This window comes from Bubalus kerabau, chromosome 23 (genome assembly GCF_029407905.1).
Source record: "Bubalus kerabau isolate K-KA32 ecotype Philippines breed swamp buffalo chromosome 23, PCC_UOA_SB_1v2, whole genome shotgun sequence".
Lineage (NCBI taxonomy): Eukaryota > Metazoa > Chordata > Mammalia > Artiodactyla > Bovidae > Bubalus > Bubalus kerabau.
This window is the reverse complement of record NC_073646.1, coordinates 34,237,898-34,256,422: the sequence shown is the minus strand read 5'-3', so window position 1 is coordinate 34,256,422 and position 18,525 is coordinate 34,237,898. Positions and strand designations below refer to the sequence as shown.

The 18,525-nt window shown below is 57.8% G+C and overlaps 1 protein-coding gene across 9 annotated transcripts in view; it reads left to right on the top strand.

Annotated features, from left to right (window-relative positions):
- Positions 1 to 435: 435 nt before the first annotated feature.
- The window catches only part of ELN (elastin), a 32,894-nt gene continuing 14,804 nt past the window's right edge, over positions 436 to 18,525 (top strand). For 3 of the 9 annotated variants that reach the window (XM_055561569.1, XM_055561566.1, XM_055561561.1), the window contains exons 1-15: positions 437 to 625; positions 7,094 to 7,144; positions 8,227 to 8,256; positions 8,771 to 8,803; positions 12,217 to 12,252; positions 12,887 to 12,982; positions 13,229 to 13,291; positions 13,374 to 13,436; positions 14,140 to 14,187; positions 15,165 to 15,236; positions 15,469 to 15,498; positions 15,999 to 16,070; positions 16,903 to 16,944; positions 17,357 to 17,416; positions 17,677 to 17,727. In XM_055561569.1, the coding sequence (XP_055417544.1) occupies positions 544 to 625; positions 7,094 to 7,144; positions 8,227 to 8,256; positions 8,771 to 8,803; positions 12,217 to 12,252; positions 12,887 to 12,982; positions 13,229 to 13,291; positions 13,374 to 13,436; positions 14,140 to 14,187; positions 15,165 to 15,236; positions 15,469 to 15,498; positions 15,999 to 16,070; positions 16,903 to 16,944; positions 17,357 to 17,416; positions 17,677 to 17,727 (829 nt within the window). In that variant the 5' untranslated portion in view covers positions 437 to 543. Of the gene's footprint in view, positions 626 to 7,093; positions 7,145 to 8,226; positions 8,257 to 8,770; positions 8,804 to 12,216; positions 12,253 to 12,886; positions 12,983 to 13,228; positions 13,292 to 13,373; positions 13,437 to 14,139; positions 14,188 to 15,164; positions 15,237 to 15,468; positions 15,499 to 15,998; positions 16,071 to 16,902; positions 16,945 to 17,356; positions 17,417 to 17,676; positions 17,728 to 18,525 lie in introns of all 9 variants that reach the window. The other 6 variants (XM_055561562.1, XM_055561568.1, XM_055561563.1 and 3 more) reach the window with 5 other exon arrangements.

Sequence of the window (18,525 nt, the reverse complement as noted above, 5' to 3'; positions counted from 1 at the left end):
CGGGGTGGGGGGGGCAGAGGCGCAGGACAGCTGGCCTGTGTCCCCACACTGGGCCCGGGGCCCAGCCGGAGGGGCGGGGGCCTGGCCACTCAGGCCTTGGCTGGGGCCGGATTTTTGGCCGGGCTGCAGGGCCCTCCCTCCTGCTTCCTCTCCCGAGGGCTGTCCTGGCAGAGGCCCCCCTCGCACTTTCTGGCGGGAACAGGGCCAGCAGCGAAAGAACAGCCGCAGAGGGAAAGCGGGAGAGAGATGGGGGGAAACTGTGTGTGTGTGTGTGTGCGCGTGTGTATGTGCGCGCGTGTGTTTTAAGGGAAAAAAAAAAAAAGAGCCCACAGTCCAGTCCAGTCAGACCCAGCCTGGGAGGCTTGCGAGCCGGCCTTTCGTAATTGCCCCCTCCCCGTGGCCCCCTCCCCGAGGCCTCCCCCTTCTCCCGCCCTCCCGCCCGCCCTCTCTCCCTCCCTCCTTCCCTCGCAGCCGACGAGGCAGCAATTACGCTTTGGGGATAAAACGAGGCGCAGAGAGCGGGCTGGGGCATTTCTCCCCGAGATGGCGGGTCTGACGGCTGCGGCTCGGCGGCCCGGAGTCCTCCTGCTCCTGCTGTGCATCCTCCAGCCCTCGCAGCCCGGAGGTAGGCCTCCCCCTGTTTCCCCGAAGGGCCCGCAGCCCTTGAGCCGCCCGCTCAGGTGGCTGGACCGACCGACGAGAGGGCGCCCTGCCCTCCCAGCACCCTCCAGGGGGCTCCCAGGCAGGAGCCCCTCAGCCACTGGACCCTCGGAACCACCCCTCCTGGGAGCCAGCCGTGCGGAGCAGAAACCTGTCATACGTTCGCCCCGAGACTCAGAATGGTGATGGTCCCAGATCAGCGCCGGCTTCTGCTGCCCCGACAGAGTGGATGAACCTTGCTTTGTCCTGGGGGGCTCTCCCAGGATGGGGGTCCCGAGCACGCTGGGGAAGGGCCGGCGAGGTCCCGTCGGGTCTGTGAGCACCAGCGGTTTGCACACCTGTGGACCAGTGGCTGTGCACACGTGCCCCGGGGACAGGGGGCCTGAGCTGGAGGCCAGCTCTGCAGCAGTGAGCTCTCTGACCTCGGCAGGTTCCTCGTCCCCTGGGAAGTCGGGACCCGCTCTGGGTGATGTCAGGGTTAAGTTGATTACAGGGTTGCGGGTTGGAAAGCTGCCGCTGTGGTCTGTCCCTGGTGAGAAAGGCTGGGGCTTCTGAGCATGTGTGTAAGTATGCGTGTGTGCACGAGTGTGTTACATGCTCTTGTACAGGTGTGCATGGTCTGTATATGTCCAATCGTGTCATCAGATAAAGGAGGAGGTTTCTGCGAGGGGATGAATGTTCACAGGTTCATCCCTGGACAGGTGTGTGTGTTTGTGTGTGAGTGTGTGTGTGTGTTAGAAGGAGGGGTGTTATAGGATATATGAAAGTGCCTGTTAGCATGTGCAGAAGTCTGCCACCCAACAGGCATGCACACAGAGGCGATCTGGTGTCCAGGTGTGTCACTGGGTGTGGTTTGTCACTGTGCATATGCGTGTGTGAGAGTGTGTGTGTGTGTGTTGGAGGGAAGCATGTTATAGGATATATTCATAGGATATGTGAAAGTGCCTGTTAGCATGTGCAAAAGTCTGCCACCCAACAGGCGCGTCCCCAGAGGCGATCTGGTGTCTAGGTATGTCACTGGGTGTGCTTTGTCATTGAGCATGTGCGTGCGTGTGAGTGTGTGCGTGCGAGTGTGTGTGCTATGGAACACCAGCGAGGACAAGGAAGCTGGGGAAGATATCCGTCTCCTGGCAAAGGGAGAGGCCTGAGTGCGGGGGGCTTGCATGAACCTGGGGGCACTCCCAGGCCACCTGACATGTTCCCTGCGGTGGTCCTGGAGGACGTCCCTCTCCAGGCTGCTACGTACCTTGGGGGGGACTCTGGGAGTGGTCCCCTCCCCGTCCCTTGAAGGTGCTCCTGGCCGTGGGGAGAGAGAGGTGCAGGCAGGCTCCTGAACCTTTGGTGGGGTAGCCTGGGTGGGGTCTGGTTTCCAGGAGAGTCCTCTTTGCCGTGAGAACCAGTGGGGGCCAGTGTCGGGATGGGGGGCCACTGCTGGAGCAGGGCCAGGCCAGAGGGCAGGAGCAGGAGCTGGGCAGAGGCAGCAGCTGTTTCCGTGAGATTGACCGGCGGGGCAGGACCGCTGGGAGCAGGGGCTTCCTGCACAGAGGTCAGCTCCCAAGTCTGGACAAAGCCGAGGGATGCTGGCACAGCATCAGGTGGGGTCCCGCGGGGGCCAGAGAGACCATCCCAGGGGAGCAGCCGTCCCCGGGCCTGAGATGGCAGCTTGGGTCCCATCTGAACCTCCTCCCTGGAGTCTGGCCCCTGAACACCTGCCTTCCCAGAGACAGCTCCTCGCTAGAGCATGACACCTAGCCTCCGCAGGAACCCTGAGAGTAGAGAATTTTTATCTACACTCCACAAACAGGGAGATTGAGGCTGAGACAGGCTAAGGCAGCACCAGGGGGTGAGTACCAGCCAGCTCGTCCCTGGGCTAAAGGATGAGGGAGGTGGGGGCCAGGTTCCAAGTGGCATTTGGGAAGGGGCAGGCCTGGGCCTGAGTACTCTGGGGTGGGCCTGCCCTAAGAAGAATGCACCCTCAATGACCGGGTTAAATGCTTCGCTGGCCCTGTTCTTTTTTTGCAAACATAAATCTCAGCTCTGTCCCGGGTGGTAGAGTAGCCGGGTCCAAATAAGGGGTGTGTGAACTGATGCGTTCTTCTGGGGTTTGTGCCCAGAGCCTCCCAAAGGAGGGGCCGCCTCGCACATACACAGGCTCACACAAGCACACACACTCTCACACCTGCCCCGCTATCCTGAAGGATGTCACTCTTATGGGTCCCCTAGTCCCAAAGAACCATGTTGCCAGTGGAGACAAAAACGGGACAACCCAGGAAGGCTCTGTGATGGAAGGGTTGTCTGGACCCATTTAAGATGGGTGAAAAGTAGCTTTGAAGATCATTTGCCCCAGACTCCCTTGCCATTTAAAGAGAGAGAGAAATTAAATCAGTTATAATTGGGACCAGCTGCCCCAAACCCCCAGAAATTTTATCATTTTAGCTTTGGGTGGTTTTTCATTTTTGTTTTTCTGATTTTGGAACTGAAGATGGTTTTGAAACAGGGATTTTTTTTCAGCCTATTGGAACTTGAAACCATTCTGACATGGGGTCTCACCCCAAAATTCTTGCTTTACTCGGTCTGAGGAAGGACCCAGACGTGTAGGTCTTGTTAAAGCCTCTGCCCAGGTGACTCTGAGGGGCCTCCAGGGCCTCGGACCCCCAGTTTAGGGGTTGATGCTGCTCTCTGAGTCTGCTGGGGCCGAGGCAGGAAGGCAGGCATGCCCGAGGGGAGGGAGGGGACAGACTCAGTCACTGAAGGGCGGATTGTTTTTGAAAAGCCCTTGGCAGCCTTTCTCCAAGCAAACAACAAACAGCTTCGTGTGGTCTTATCTGCTCCCCAGGCCGGCCCCCCTGGACTTGGAATTGGCAAAGTCCCCTGCCAAGGCCCGCTGGCCCTCTGCTTGCTCCCAAACAGCCGTCTCCCAGCTCTTTGAACCTGGAGCCCAGTGCCCAGGCAGAAGGCCCTGTGTGTGACTGGGGTCAGCTCTGGGTACCTGGCCAGGCATTTCATCTCTCGGGTTCATGGATGGTTTCCCTGGCTGTAAAATAGGGAGAAGCATCCTTGCCCAGCATATCTCCTAGGGCCGGTGGGTGGCTCCAGCAATGTCACGTTGCAAATAATGCATCAAGAGGACTATGGGAATGCAAATTTTAAAAACCGTATATTCTCTTACTGGAGATTTGCTAGTGTGAACTAATATCAACCTTTGTAATTCATACACATTTATAAGGTTTAATTTTTCTCTTGCTACTCACGCCACGTTTTGTCTAATGGGGAGGCAGCCCATGTGTAAACAGAGATGCAGTAACGGAGGAAGCCGACAAGCCTGGGAGAGAGGGTGGTGCAGAGGAAATCCAAGAAGGCTTCATGGCAGAGGTGACATTTGAGTTAAATCTTGAAAGAAAATTAAATGTTTGAGGGGCTTCTGTGGATGGGAGGTGAGCCTCGGTCTTTGGGGCTCTAGGGGGCAGAACTGGAGAGACAGAGGAGCAGATTCTATCTCAGTAGGAGGGAGATCTCTCTGTCGGTAGAGCTGATAGCATCAGGAGGTGGTGATTTGCCTGTCACTGGAGGCGTGCAAGCAGAAACACAGGATGTTCGCAGAGGAATTTCAACCCAGGCCAAAAGAATGTTATGATCCCTGAGAGTCTAGGACCATGATTCTAAGATGCAAGAGACAAGTTCCACCCTGGTCTAGCCGGTGAAACAAGCCAAACCCACATAAAACAAGACAAGTGTGCTCCAGGCCAACTGCTTTGGGCAGCTGAGCAGTGGGAACCACAGGCTCAGAGACGGCAGGGGGGAGAAGCAGAGCCCAGTCTTGTGGAAGGGTAGGACTTGGAGAGAGGAAAGGGCATTCCTGGCAGGAGGAACAGCTCAGGCCAAGGAGGGGAGGTGGGAAGCAGGATGACCCTTCGCATGAGGGGCAGGAGAGGAGACCGCTGCCTTTTCAAAAACCTTTGATCACCACCAGTCTTATTCTGTTCTCCCCTCTCCTGTACTCAAAGAGGGGCCCGGCGGGGATCCTTTACGCCCACTAAGGCTTCTCCGTTTCCTCAGTGCAGAACGGGGATCAAAACCTTTGGCTCTGCAGGCCGTCATGGTTCAGGCATGGAGTTTGGCAGACACTGTTGGGCTCTGAATCATGGAGGTGGAGAGTAGGGAGAAGAGAGAGCTGGGGAGAGCTGGGTAGGCCCTGGGGAGAGTGAAAGCAGAAGAGGAGCTGGCCAATCCCAGGACGGGCCTGGCCCCTGCGCTGTGGGGAGAACAGAACCCCAGGAGAGGAACTGGGTGTTCAACCAGACCAGCCTGAGGTGGGGAGACCTCAGATGGGTGGGGAGACCAGACCTGAGGTGGGGATGGAAGAGGTCAGACCAGACCTCCAGGCAACTTCCTTGGCTCCCCTCCACCAAATTCACCCATCCTTTATTGAGACCTATGTCTCCCTGGCCCCAGGCCATGTACTGTGAAGCAGAAACAAAGTGTCAGTCATTAATTAATTAATTTATTTTGGAGCAATTACGGAGCAAGCGCCAGGCCCAGGGCAGGTCTCTGGAACTCTTTGACAACTCCGCAGGAACCTGGCAAGGCAGAAGTTATTAGCCCCACGTTTCTACAAAGGAAACTGAAGTTCAGAGAGGTTAAGTGACTTGCCTGAGGTCACACAGATGGTAAGAAGTTGGCACGGCCGGGATTACAAACCAGATGGGTCTGTCCTGAGCCCTTTGCTCCCTCCGCCCACCACATTGTTCTTGCAGCCGCCCACCCCCCCACCTCCCCCACCCCCCGCCCCATGACTCTGGAGCCAGAGAGCAGAGGGGAGAGGGGAGAGGAGGGAGAGGGGAAGGAAGGGGAGGAGGGAGAGAGGCCAGGCAGGGAAAGGCACACGAGCCAGTGCTCAGAGCTGGAAGCCCAAGCCAGAGAAGGCATCAAAGGGCCATGTGTGCGCTTGGCAGTCGATGACAGGGCCCGAGCGCCCATTCCCAGCAGGCCCAGCCTCCTGGGCCACCGCTCTGAGCCCCTCGAGGCTCTGAGCAGATTACTTAGACACTCCAGGCCTGGATCACAGTGCCTGGGGCGGCAGCGGGGGGTGGGGGGGAGGGGCGGGTGGCGCCGGGGCTTTGGCACAGGGTGACCATGACAGCTTGGCATCCTCCACCCTGCTGGGCCGTGGCTGAGGCTGACCAGGCCCTGGGGCCAGCAGGCCCAGCTGTGTAGCACAGCCAGGCCACAGAGGCCAGATGTCTGCTGGGCATGCTGGGAAGCTGCCCTATACTCTCCCCTCACCTCATCCATTCAGCCATGTTCAGCTGGGTGGTGCCGGGGCTCAGGCTGGGGCACCGGCAAGGTGGCTTGTCAAGGGGCCATTCAGTGGTGGTGGAGTCAGGGCCTGGTCTGCACCAGGATTGTCTGTTGCCATGACTACACACAGGCTGGGTCTGGGGCCCGGCCTCCCAGCGTTCCCCTGTGAGAGCTTCACGGGTCCGTGGGGACTGAACTCGTGATCCGGGCTGGGCAGGCGGCCCCTTTGGCCCAGCCAGTGAATTAGCTTTTCCTTAGGAAACTATTCACTTTGCTCATTCATGGTGTCCCCCTCTGGGCCCCCGCGCCTCCTTAGACAGCTCTGTGTCAGACAGCCAGAGCCCCACCCAAGCTCTGCTGCCCAGCGGCTAAGGACGCTGACCTCACGCTTTCCTATCAGTGTGGGAATGGCTGGGCCTCGGCTGGCAGCAGCCGCGTTTCCTTACCTCTTGCTGTCACGGCCCAGGCCTGCTCTCCCACGATGCTGGGTCTTGCCCATGCCGCTCAGGACTGGAGAGACATGGCCAAAGGCGCTCAGACCCAGTCCCTGGCCAGGCCTTCCCCAGGTAACACAGCGCGAGCCATTATGCTCAGAGGAGTGGCCTGGCTTTGAATCCAGCCTACATCTATTTGCAGCTGTGTGACCCCCGGCCCGTGTCTTAACATCTCTGAGCCTGAATTCACATCTGTTAAATTGAAGTTAATAATCCCTGCCCTTCCAAACTCACTGGGCCATTTTGAGGAGCAGGAAAGAGAAAATGCTTTGGAAATATAACGTGCTTGGGCGACACTGGTTACTTTGTAGACACACAGGATTATTGCCATCATCCCTATCTTTTATCTTAGACTTTAGACTTCCCTGGTGGCTCAGACGATAAAGCGTCTGTCTACAATGCGGGAGACCCAGGTTCAATCCCTGGGTTGGGAAGATCCCCTGGAGAAGGAAATGGCAATCCACTCTAGGACTATTGCCTGGAAAATCCCATGGACAGAGGAGCCTGGTAGGCTACAGTCCATGGGGTCACAAAGAGTCGGACACGACTGAGCGACTTCACTAAGACTCACTAAGACTATCTTTTATCATTACGCTTTTATTCATTCTGGCTCATGGGGGACTCTGCCTCCTTCCTTCCAGGGGTCCCGGGGGTTGTTCCTGGTGGAGTTCCTGGAGGTGTCTTCTTCCCAGGTAATGTACATGAAATTTGCACGTGCCCAGGTAAGACAGATGCTGATTAAATTTGCAAGAGACAGACATTTGGACATTTAAAAAGGAAAAAACATTGGCATGCCCACCGCAGAGGACTCATCAGTCACTCCTATATTAAAAAGCAGTTTACATGATGCTGTTCTACAACTACTGAGCATAAATTTTCTAAAAGATGAAACTCAGTGCTTGCAAAACGGTAGGAAAGTGGCCGCCTCACCCATCCTCTGCTGTTAGTCTTCGAACCATTAACCCCACTCTTGGAAATCCATTCAAAGGAAATCATTGAAAAGAAGAGAGAGAAAAAAAAAAAAAAGCCATCTGCCCCAAGGTTCATAGGAATGTTACTAGCAAAAATGCAAAACAAGAAACCCGCTTGACAGGAGGGTGTGATTAAGTAAACTAAGGTTATACAACTACTAAAAAGTATGAATATGCTCTCTTACGGTCAAGTGATTTTCAAGTAAAAACAATATAAAAGCAAGAACAAGGTGCAGATGAAGATTAGCCCCGCCTCAAGAGAAAAAAAAAAGGGCAGAATGTTAGCTCAATGGCATGGCCAGCGTTGTGGGCGGGAGGAGGGGGCGGGGATAGAGGGGGAGGCAATCTCTTCCTTTAATTTAGAAAAAAAGCTTGATGTTTTAACGTAGATTGAAAAATCACAGATAATATTTTCAATACTTAAAAAGTGTTTAAAGGACTTCCCTGGTGGTCCAGTGGTTTAGAAACCACGCTTTCACTACAGGAGGCATGGGTTCCAGGTCCAGGGGACTGAGACCCCCTCATACCGCACAGTATGGCAAAAATAAAAATAAAAAATAAAAGGGTTTGAGTGTTCAGAACTCATGTGGAGGTGAGAGAAGCCACCAGCACATTCCCAGGCACACACAGAGGCAGGAGACTTTTGCCAGATGAGACAGATGAGGAAACAGAGGCTCACACAGCTCAAGGCTTGCCCAAGATCACGTGGCTAGGCAGCAATGGATTTGACCATGGGTCAGTGGATGGCTTCTTGGCAGGGACCTTGATGGCTTTCCCTCTCTCTCTCTATCCTGCTGACACAGGGGCTGGTCTTGGAGGCCTGGGAGTAGGAGGTGAGTTCAAACACCAAAGTTGGCTCCTCGCTAATGGGGTCTGGGTCTCAGCCTAATCCACACATATCCTTGGACCTCCAACCTCAGAAAACTCAGGCATTAAGGGGTCCCTCTTTTCCCAGACTGAGCATCTAGTGGAGAGGGACTTTTCTAAAAACTATATCCCCCAGCCCCCTAAGCCCTTGCCCCCAGTCTCTTCTCCCTGGGGGCCCCTGCCTTCTTTCATATTTCTTTTGATCCTTAGTAATATCCATGCAAATCCAGCTGAGTGGGAACCATCACCCCCTTCAGAGGCCTGATAAACAGTGAGAGAGGGGGAAACCCCAGGTCAGGAAGGGACCTGGGCCCCCCACCCAGGCATCTAGGTGCTGGGCTCCCAGCAGCTCCTTGTACACAGGGGAGGACCATTCCTGGCCCCACAGTGAGACCCCACAGTGCCCTGTGGGGATCATAGTGGGACAGGTGGGCTAGGACTCCCCATTAACAACCATCTCTTCCCTCCTTCCCTCTGTAGCACTGGGCCCTGGAGTCAAACCAGCTAAGCCAGGTAAGCACTACAGCCTTTGAGCACTGAGGGGGCAGGGGAGAGAAGGGGCCACAGACCCCTGAACCGGGCCTGTGGATGGGAGGAGGGAGTGAGGTGGTTGATGGACCCTCCCCTCTAGTCAACGCCTCCCAGGACCAGGCTAGGACCGAGCTCCGGGGCTTCCAGGGTCAGGAGGCTAGAGGCAGCTTACAGTCCTCCCTGAAGGTGGGGTGTCCAGCACCGACTCTGCCCAAGCCTCTGTGCCCCCCGAGAATCCCCTCTGCACCAGATCCCAGAAAACAGCCCTGGTGCTGGGGTCAAAGGTCAGAACTGATGCTCCAGTGGCCGCCAAGCCTGTGAATGTCACTCTGGGCTCAGACACAGATAATTGGACCCCAGCCTCTGCCTGAATGATCCCTGACTCTCAAACGAAGCCCTCTCTTACTCCAGGCCAAGATCTTGGTTATCCTTGACTCTGATGATCCATTCTGAGCCCTTATCCTGACCCCAGGCTGAGCTTTGACCCCAGATCAAAGCCCTGCACCTAACCCTAGGCTGCACCCTGACCCTGACCCCAGATGAGCTTCCTTCCTGATCCCAGGCCCCTTTCAGCTGTGCTCCAACCATGGAGTTTTCCAGTAAGATGTGGTTGGCTGTGTCCTGGCCCACAGGGCTCCAATCCACCGCTAGGTCCACTAAGCTCCAGAGAACACACCACACCCCCCTCGCCAAGGAAAGAGGGAGGGCGGGTTCCTCCAGGAAGTCCTGGTGGATAAGGAGCAGGTGGAGGAAGAGGTGTCTCCGTCTGGATTTATGATCTGATCAACAGGAGATATAGCCTTTCCCCCCACCCGCCCCCACACCCTGCCCCACTCCGTGTCTCCCTGGCTTTGAAGCCTGAGACTCCAGGACAGTTTGCATGTCCAACAGCTCTTACGAAATCCACCCCCCCCCAACAATGTTCGATGATTCAAGTGCAAATGAATCTACAAGACCCAGATTCCCCTTCCCTGCAACCCCATCTGGGTTGTGAAACTCTAGGGCTGGGGCCAGGCAAGAGAGAGACAGACACAGGAGGGCAGGAGGCCTGGGCAAGGGGTTTACTGGGGTCTGTAGGAGTCTGCAGGGCTGGGAGCCCTTTGGGATCCACTGCTTATCCCACCAGAACCTGTTTCCTATCTTCTCAGAGGAGTGAGTGATCTTAAAAGGGTCTTTGATGGTGGAGAGAGAACAGAGGAAAGGCTAGATAAGCAAGGGTGTGGAATTAGGATCGCACGTATCTGGGAAGACCCAAATGGAGGAAGTCGTGACTGCAGAGCTAGAGGAGGGACTGGTTGATCCCGTTGGCAGCCGGGGACGCACGGTCGGTGGTGATGAAACACCAGAGAGAAGACAGAAACTTGCACACAGTCGCAGTTGATAAAGTGAAGCTTTGAGTAATGAAAGATTTAGCGTAGACTTCCAAAAGGACTTCCAGCTTGGGGTGAAGATGTAGACCAAGAGGAAAGTCAGGACCTTGACTGATGAAAAGGGACTGGACTCCATGACCTCCCAGAGCTTATCTTTCAGCCTTAGGTCTCTGGGCTCCAAAGGCATGGATTGGGCCACAGTGCCCCCCAACACAGGGCAGCTCCCCACATCCGGGCATGCCCAGGAGAGATGGAACTGGGCACAGGCAGCCAGTGTCATGCCTGGGAACAACTAATCCCTTGGCGAGTAGAGGGTGGGTGGCCTGGCAGCTGCTGCTCGTGGGCCTCGGTGAGCTGGCCCCGCCTGGGCTCTCAGTGGGGGACCAGGCAGCTGGGAGCCAGCACCACCCCCACCCCCAGCACCGGCTGAAGGCCAGTCACCCACCCAAGAGCCCAGGAAAGAGCAGGGGGGGACAGCCAGCGGTCATCCCAACAGGCTGCAGACACAACATGCTCTCTGCTCACAAGCCCTGTGGTCCCAGGAAGGTTGGGGACACTTCGGCCTTTTTGTACATGGGGAAACTGAGGGAAAGTGAAGGGCAAGTGACTTGCTGTTTCATGCAAGGAGTAGCGTGGGGCAGCAAGATTTAAATCCAGAGCTCAGTGACTCTGGAGAGTGACGGTTGGACAAGCCAGGCCTCTCGGGGCTCCCAACCTTGGCCATTCTCACCCCTCTCTCCTCCTCACCCCTCTCTCCTTCTTTCCAGGGGCTGGACTCCTGGGGGCATTTGGGCCAGAGAAGTCCAAGGGAAGAAGGGGAGCAGGGGTGGGACTCTGCTCAGGGGCGACCCTGGAGGGGAGCACTGGAAGAGGGCAGAGAGCCACCTGCCCCACCCCACCCACCCAGCCTCTTCATGCTTCCTGGCCGGTCCCCATCCTCTCCTCCCGGCCCCTCTGTGGTCAGGAAAGGCCAGAGGGTGTCTGCTGCCCTGCTGGACCTCAGGAAATAGGCCAGGCTGGAGAGAAACACCCCTGACAGAGCTGGGGCGGGGTGGGGCCAGCAGCGCTGGGAAGTGAACCCAGGCACACCCCAGGCCCTGCCAGACCACACCACACCTGCCCGGAAAGGAGATGGGCCGGAGGCAGAGGCCCATCTCACAGAGGGCCTGGCTGGCTTTCAGACGGGCCAACTCACATAAGTAGGAATTGAGGCCAGGGGACCACACCCAGAGAAAGGCAGGTGGACTCTCCGGGGCTCAGCTGTCCTGCTTGTTTGGGGTCGGTCCCCAGAGAGGCCGCCTCTGAGCTTGGGACCCTGGTGACCAGGACTGGCGCTTGTGGGAGAGATTCTCACATAATTGGAAACAAAGCCGGCACGGTTGTGAACTCCAACCTGATTGCCCATCGGTCCTGGCCAAAGCCGTGGAATGTCTCCTGGAGGGAGAAAAGCAGAGATCGAGCCCAGATGTGGGAAGGAGAGAGCCAGAGGGACCCATTTGGCTTTTTATAAACATTTTAGCATCTGTCTGCAGGCAAGGAGGCTCCCAGACTGCAGAGCAGGCTAGATGGATGACAAAAAGGGCTCCAGATACAAGGGAGAGGGCGTGGGCTGCACCAGGGGACTCCTGCAAGGAAGACGAAGAAAGGCCTGGGGTAGGGCTGACGTGGGAGCAGGGCAGGGCCTGGCCTGGCCTTGCTGGCAGCTTCTGCTCAGCTCCAGCCCCAAGAGAAAGCCCTCCTGGGTCCCCCGTTAGCTGGCGGGACTTCTAAGGAAACTGAGAGGTCTGGTTGGGATCAACACAGCGGCATCCACATGGCACAAAGCAGTTGGTTACTAAACAGTGGTGACTATCTTACCAGGATTGGCCGCCAAGTACCGAAAACTTGAGTCCAGCTTAGAGACCTGAGTGGCCACACACAGATCCCAGCATCGCTGGGTTCCGCGAGTCCCTTCCCACCCTGGGCCCAGGAACGATGACCCACACCAGCCTTCCCTCACCTGGCTCTGTGTTCTTCTCCCTACAGGTGTCGGAGGGCTTGCCGGCCCTGGCCTTGGGGCAGGTTAGTGTTAACATCCAGGCAAGATGCCCCTTTGGGTGCAGACCAGGCCTGTTCTGGGCACTGGTGTAGGATGTGATGCTAAGACCACCTGCCCGGGGCCCCGGGAATGACAGCTGGGTCTTGGCACTATTATACTGACGAGGTTGGCACTAGTGGTAAAGAACCCGCCTGCCAGTGCAGGAGACAGAGGCAGATTCGATTCCTGGGTCGGGAAGATTCCCCTGGAGAAGGGCATGGCAACCCACTCCAGGATTCTTGCCTGGAGGACCCCGTGGACAGAGGAGCTACAGTGGACTACAGTCCATGGGGTCCCAAAGAGTCGGACACAACTGCAGCAACTTAGCAGGCAGCAAGCAAGAAGAGCTAGAAGGAAGCAGCCCCGGGAGCCCAAAGAAGTCACCTGATTCAGCGGGGCTTCAGGAAGGCTTCCTGAAGGAGGGAGGTGTGGAAGTCTGACCCCAAAAGATCCCTGTAGCTTGTCAGGCTGAGCGGAGCAGCCTGGGCCATACTGCATCTCTGACATTGAACCGAGCCACATCTTTGCACGGAGCAGAAGAGCCTCAGATGTACCTCCTGGACGGGGTGGGCCAGGGCCGGGCTGGGGGCAGGAGCTCACCCATCTTCCTCTCTGCAGGGCTCGGGGCTTTTCCCGCAGGTGCTTTCCCAGGGGCTCTGGTGCCCGGTGGCCCGGCTGGCGCTGCTGCAGCCTATAAAGCCGCTGCCAAGGCCGGTGAGTATTACCCTTTAGGATGTGCCATAAGCCCTCTGGCCTCTGTGGGCTCTCCACCTTGCAAAAAACCTTTCCTGGGTCGGGTGGGGGGTGGGCAGGTGAACAGGATCCTCAGCTCCAGTCTCCTGGGGGCGATGGGAGGCAACCAGCTATGTCTCAAAAGTGAGGCAGAGGTGGGGCCAGACCTCAGTCCAGCGTCCTGCTGCCTTTCTCGGCTCCTGGTGTGACCCGCCTCTGTCTCTGCAGGTGCTGCTGGTCTCGGCGGGGTCGGCGGCATTGGTGGTGTTGGCGGCTTAGGAGTGTCTACAGGTATGGAGGCGAGACCTGGGTGTCCCGGGGGGAAGTCGTGGGAGGAGGGGAGCCCCCTCTGATGTGGCCCCTTCCCCTCCAGGTGCGGTGGTGCCTCAACTTGGAGCCGGAGTTGGGGCTGGAGTGAAGCCTGGGAAAGTGCCAGGTCAGTGGATGGAGTCCCTGGGGCTGGAGGGTAGAGGTCAGGGAGAGGCAAGAGCTCCCAAGCTCCCCCCCGCCCGGGGCAGGAAGGTCAGGGCCTGGCTGCAGCAGGGCAGGGGTCAAGGGGCAGAGGCAGGCCCAGAGCGTGATGCCAGGTCCCAGACAGGGGCGAGGGACTCCGGCCGTCCTTCCAGGCCCTTCCTCCAGGACCTTGGAGCAGACCTGAGAGACAGGCTCTGTGGCAGGCATTCGGGTGACCGATGGGGACACTGAGCGCAGAGCAGGGCGTCAGTGCGGCAGGGCCCACCCAGTCCCAGCAGCGCTGGGGTGAAGCCCCATCCGGTGCCCGTCCCTCTGCACCGAGCCCTCAAGGAAGTGACTTCAGGTTCAACTGAAGGCGGCCCGAGTCCGCACAGCGGGAAGGGAACATCTGGAAGCTGTTAGCCCCGAGTTGGGCTGGGCCGGCCGTGTCCGGTCGTGTAAACAGGCTCCAGGAGACGGGACAAATCCACGCACAGAAGGATCTGCAGATGACTTCCGGAACTCGTGGGAGGGGGGCCTGCAGCCACCACACACATGTCCCCGGCTCTTCCCCAGGGCGATCCTGGGAGGCTAGCTCGGGAGCCTTGGGGCTGCCGCAAAGGGAAGGACCACGAGAGGCTCCTGGAGGCAAGACTGCTGCTCACACGTTTTTCTTTTGGCTGTAGGTGTGGGGCTCCCAGGTGTGTACCCGGGCGGAGTGCTTCCAGGTGCAGGTGAGAGCAAAGAGGAAAAGGGGGACCCTAGAGCGAGGAGAACAGCCCCTGGCAGCCTCCCAGGGGGCCCCCAGCTCCCCCAAACTGTGGCCACCGGAGTCTTGAGGGGCACTGTTGCCCTAAGCATTAAAGCTCAGGCCACAGACCTAAGATAGCTCTGGTTGTCTTTCCCCTAGGAAGACCAGCAAGCTCCCCCCAGCACCCCCAGAACCCCAAGCCTAGGCCCAGACCCAGACCAACGTCACAGCCTGCGGTGGGTCTCCAGGGACAGACCGAGTCCCCAGGGTGGCCAGCTGTTTCCCAAATGCCATGAGTCACCAGGGGGGCCCGCCCAGCACATCCGCCCTGCAGGAGACCCTTGGAGTTGCCCTCTCAACCTCATTTCCCCGCCAGGGCCTGGCCACCCTACGCAACATGTGACCTCCTGAATTCCCCCAAAACCCCAGACTCAGGCTGGCTCGGTGGGATTGGCTGGCAGAGGGTGCCCCGTGGCCCCTGCCGAGCCCCTCCCTGCTATGGTGGCCCAGCCCCGGTGTGGGGAGAAAGGAGAGGTGGCAGCGCTGAACGCTGGAGACCTCCCAGCCAGAGCAGGTGACGGCTTCGTGTTTGGTTGTGAATCGCATCCACCGAGAGCCCCCCTCCGCCGAGGGCACAGGCCTCCTCGACCTGCAGCCTCTTCCCTTGTCTGCCTGCCTTCTCTGATGAGGCTGGGCAGGGCGATGGGAAATTAACTCCAGTTTAAGAGACAGGCCAACAGAAGCACAGGGCTAGGAAATAGGATTAAAACTTCTGACCCTGGGGCAGACAGGACAGAGAAGTCACCACCAGAGGGGCCTTCCGCCCACGCCATGAGCCACGCCAGTAGCTGACACCGAAGGAAGTCAGCTGTGTCACGGAGGGTGGGTGCAGTGCCAGGCTGGCCCTTCCAGGGTGCACCTTCCCCACCCTCACCACCAGCCCCCTCTTTGCCCTCTCAGGAGCTCGGTTCCCGGGTATAGGGGTACTCCCCGGGGTTCCCACTGGAGCAGGAGTCAAGCCCAAGGCCCCAGGTATGTGGGACTCTCCGATCACCCTCAGTCCCCTCTGTCCTGGGTTGAGCGGGGTGGGGAACCTGGGCTCAGCTGGCCCAGATGGGTGGTGCGAAATCCCTGATGTGTTTGTGATGAGCTGGGAGGTCTGGGCAGAACTGGCCACGGCTTGGGCCAGCACTCCCCTCACCGGAGCCGGGGTGCCCTGGGCCCGTGGTGGCCAAGCCACAATGATGGCTCCTTGTCGTTACAGCTGGGGGCGGAGCTTTTGCTGGCATCCCAGGTAAGGCAAGGCTGGGTCCCTCCACACCAGGGAGGGTGGGCAGGCCTGGGGGGGTGGGCGGGCAGCCAGGCAGGGATTCCTGCCCTGGGAGGAGCTGAGCACTCCCACTGCTCCAGGCCTCTGGCTTCGCACAAAGTGGCATCCATCACAGGCCTGCTTCCCCTGCCCCAACTCCTGTCTGGCAGCCCAGAGGAGCCCAGAAAATGCAGCAGCCTGTGCCAAATGGCAAGAAGGCTGCAGTCTCCGAGGGTAGCCCAAGCCACAGGAAGGCGAGCATCCTGCAGCTTCCTGGAGGAAGCGGCCCATCACTGGGGGTTGCTCAGCTGACTGATGACATAAAGAAGCAGGAAGGCCCTCTAGGCAGGATGCTTTCCATATTCCGATGCCATGGGAGCTCATTCTAGTCTGAGCGGAAAGTGGAACTGGAGGCTGGAGGCTTCGCAGGGGCTTCTGGCCCACGTGGCTGGGGCCTGATTGCTTTGCTTTCCTTGTTCCCGTAGGAGTTGGACCCTTCGGAGGGCAGCAGCCTGGAGTCCCGCTGGGATACCCCATCAAGGCACCCAAGTTGCCAGGTAAGGCAGGCAGAGGATTTGAGAGACACCACTCACTGGGCCTCCCTATTGGGAGGTCAGCTTGGGAGGGGACTTGTTTGCCCACCTGTATCTTGGGGTGGCTGGAGAGGGTAGTCAGGAAACCTGGGTAATTTTGCCCACTTCTGGTGACCAGCATAAGAAAGCGGGGAGGAACGAACTTCCCTGGTGGGTCCAGTGGCTGCGACTCCACACTCCCAATGCAGGGAGGGGGCCGGGTTCAAGCCCCGGTCAGGGAACTAGAGCCTGCACGCTGCAACTAAAAATCCTCCATGCCTCAACCAAGATGCTGCAAAGCCAAATAAAGAAAGAAATATTTTTTTAAAAAAAGAAAGAAAGTGGGGACAGACCAACATCTTGCAGGTGCTGGCCTCCCACACACACACATGCATCCCTGTCCACACACACATACACACGCACAGAGACCCATAGCCCCGATGGGAAGCCATATGTGTTGATGGCAAGAAACACCATTCACTGGAAAGAAAACTCTGATGTCAGTCCACCCACACGATGACGAGCTATTTCCTGCTGGGGAAGAGACTAAGGAAGACCCTCAGGCTTGGGGGCCATGGCAGGTAGAAGAATGGCCATCCCTTTGTGCCCTGGAGCGGCGCATCCTCTCCCCTCTCCTCCTCTAAGGCCTTGGCTCTCCTGAGAGCCTCTGGAAGCACCTCAGGACCCTGGTGGACAGAAGGAGGCCTCAGGCCTCAGTACGTGTGGGGACTAGGTCTGCCTGCCCAGGTAGCGGGGGGCCCAGTGAGGCGTGGGGCCGCCAGGGGGCAGCCGCTGAGCCCACGCTCCATCTCCTCAGGTGGCTATGGACTGCCCTACACCACTGGGAAACTGCCCTATGGTAAGGCCCTCTTAGACTGACGGGCTTCTGGCTCCTTCCAGCTGCAGGGTTCTGGCAAGGGAGCTATGGCCCCAGTCCAGGGCTAGGAGAATACCAACTGGGGGGTAGGGTGGGTGTGGAGTCTCAGAATGGGAGCCCCCGAAGGAGGGGGACGTGGAACTGGGACTCAAGACAGCTTGGTTCTCAATCCTGGCCCTTGCACTTACCAGCAGGCCTTGAGAAAACAGGTTTTCTTCTCGGAACCTCAGTCTCTTCATCTGTAAAATGGGAATAACCATTCCACACATGTTTGTATTTAACTCTGGCTGGGGGTGACAGGTGGAGGCTCTGGGTGGCCTGGTCCTTGAAGGGCAGGGGAGGGGGCAGCCACCGTGAGATCGCACGGATGCCCACTGAGCCTCTCCTCTCGCAGGCTATGGGCCTGGAGGAGTGGCTGGTGCCGCGGGCAAGGCTGGGTATCCAACAGGGACAGGTAAGGAGAGCCTCACCCCTCCACCAGCCAAATAACTCAGGCTCCAGAAAGCCAGCATATATCCAGACCCTGGTCTGAGTCTAAAGAAGGACCCTGGTGGAGCAAGGCAGGAAGCTGGGGCAGCTCTCTCAGCCTCTGCTTGCTACATGCCCCACATCCACACCCAGATATGAACCAGTTGGTTTTCTTGGGCCTGGAAGAGACGGGCTCCGGAGATCCCGGGGCACACTTTCCAGGCTCTCCCCTTCCTCTTCCCCCAGGGGTTGGCCCCCAGGCTGCAGCAGCAGCAGCTAAAGCAGCAGCGAAGCTTGGTAAGTACGCCTGGAGCCCCTGCCTGCTAGCTGCCAGCCCTCCAGCCTCACCATACCTATTGCCACTGAGAGCCTAGTTATCCCAGATAACTAACCAAGGTGGCCCCTCCTTGCCACACTCCTGTTTATCCGGCTGTTTCAACGCCACCCGCTCCTCCCTCCCTCCCTCCATTCATTCCTTCCACCTGTGCATCCGCTCCACCCTCCAATTCTCCGTGCCTTCATCCCTCCATCCATCCACCCACCTCTCCACCCATCCATTCACCCATCCCTCCCTCCTTCGGTCCCTTCCTCCCTCCCTCCAGCCGTGAACCCACCCCTCCCTCTGTCCATCGATCCGCCCATTCATCTCTTCGTCCATCCATCTACCCATCCCTCCATCCGTCCGTTCATCCATCCATCCATCCTTTCCTCCTCTGTCCCGCCCTCCGTTTTAGAAACCAGGGACAGATAAGGGCTCTGCTGAAGAATGTCAGCACTGTCGTGGGGCTCAGGAAGAGGGAGATGTTGCTTCTACCTGGGGATAATCAGAAAGGGTTCTCAGAGAAAATGATATTTGATTCATAGCCTTAAAATATAGGTAGAGAGTTTGCCAGGCGGTTAAAATAGGAAGGAGCAAGCAGAGGGAGTGGGTACAGCAGTGGTTAGAATGATCATTTTAGGTGGTACATGTATGAGCGTTTAAACAGTTTAATAGTTGAGTATCAATTTAATATGTACTATAAAACTTTTAACTAGCTCCTCAAGCCCACGATCCCTTGGCTAGTCGATGTGGCATGGCCTTCCCTCGGCCCATGC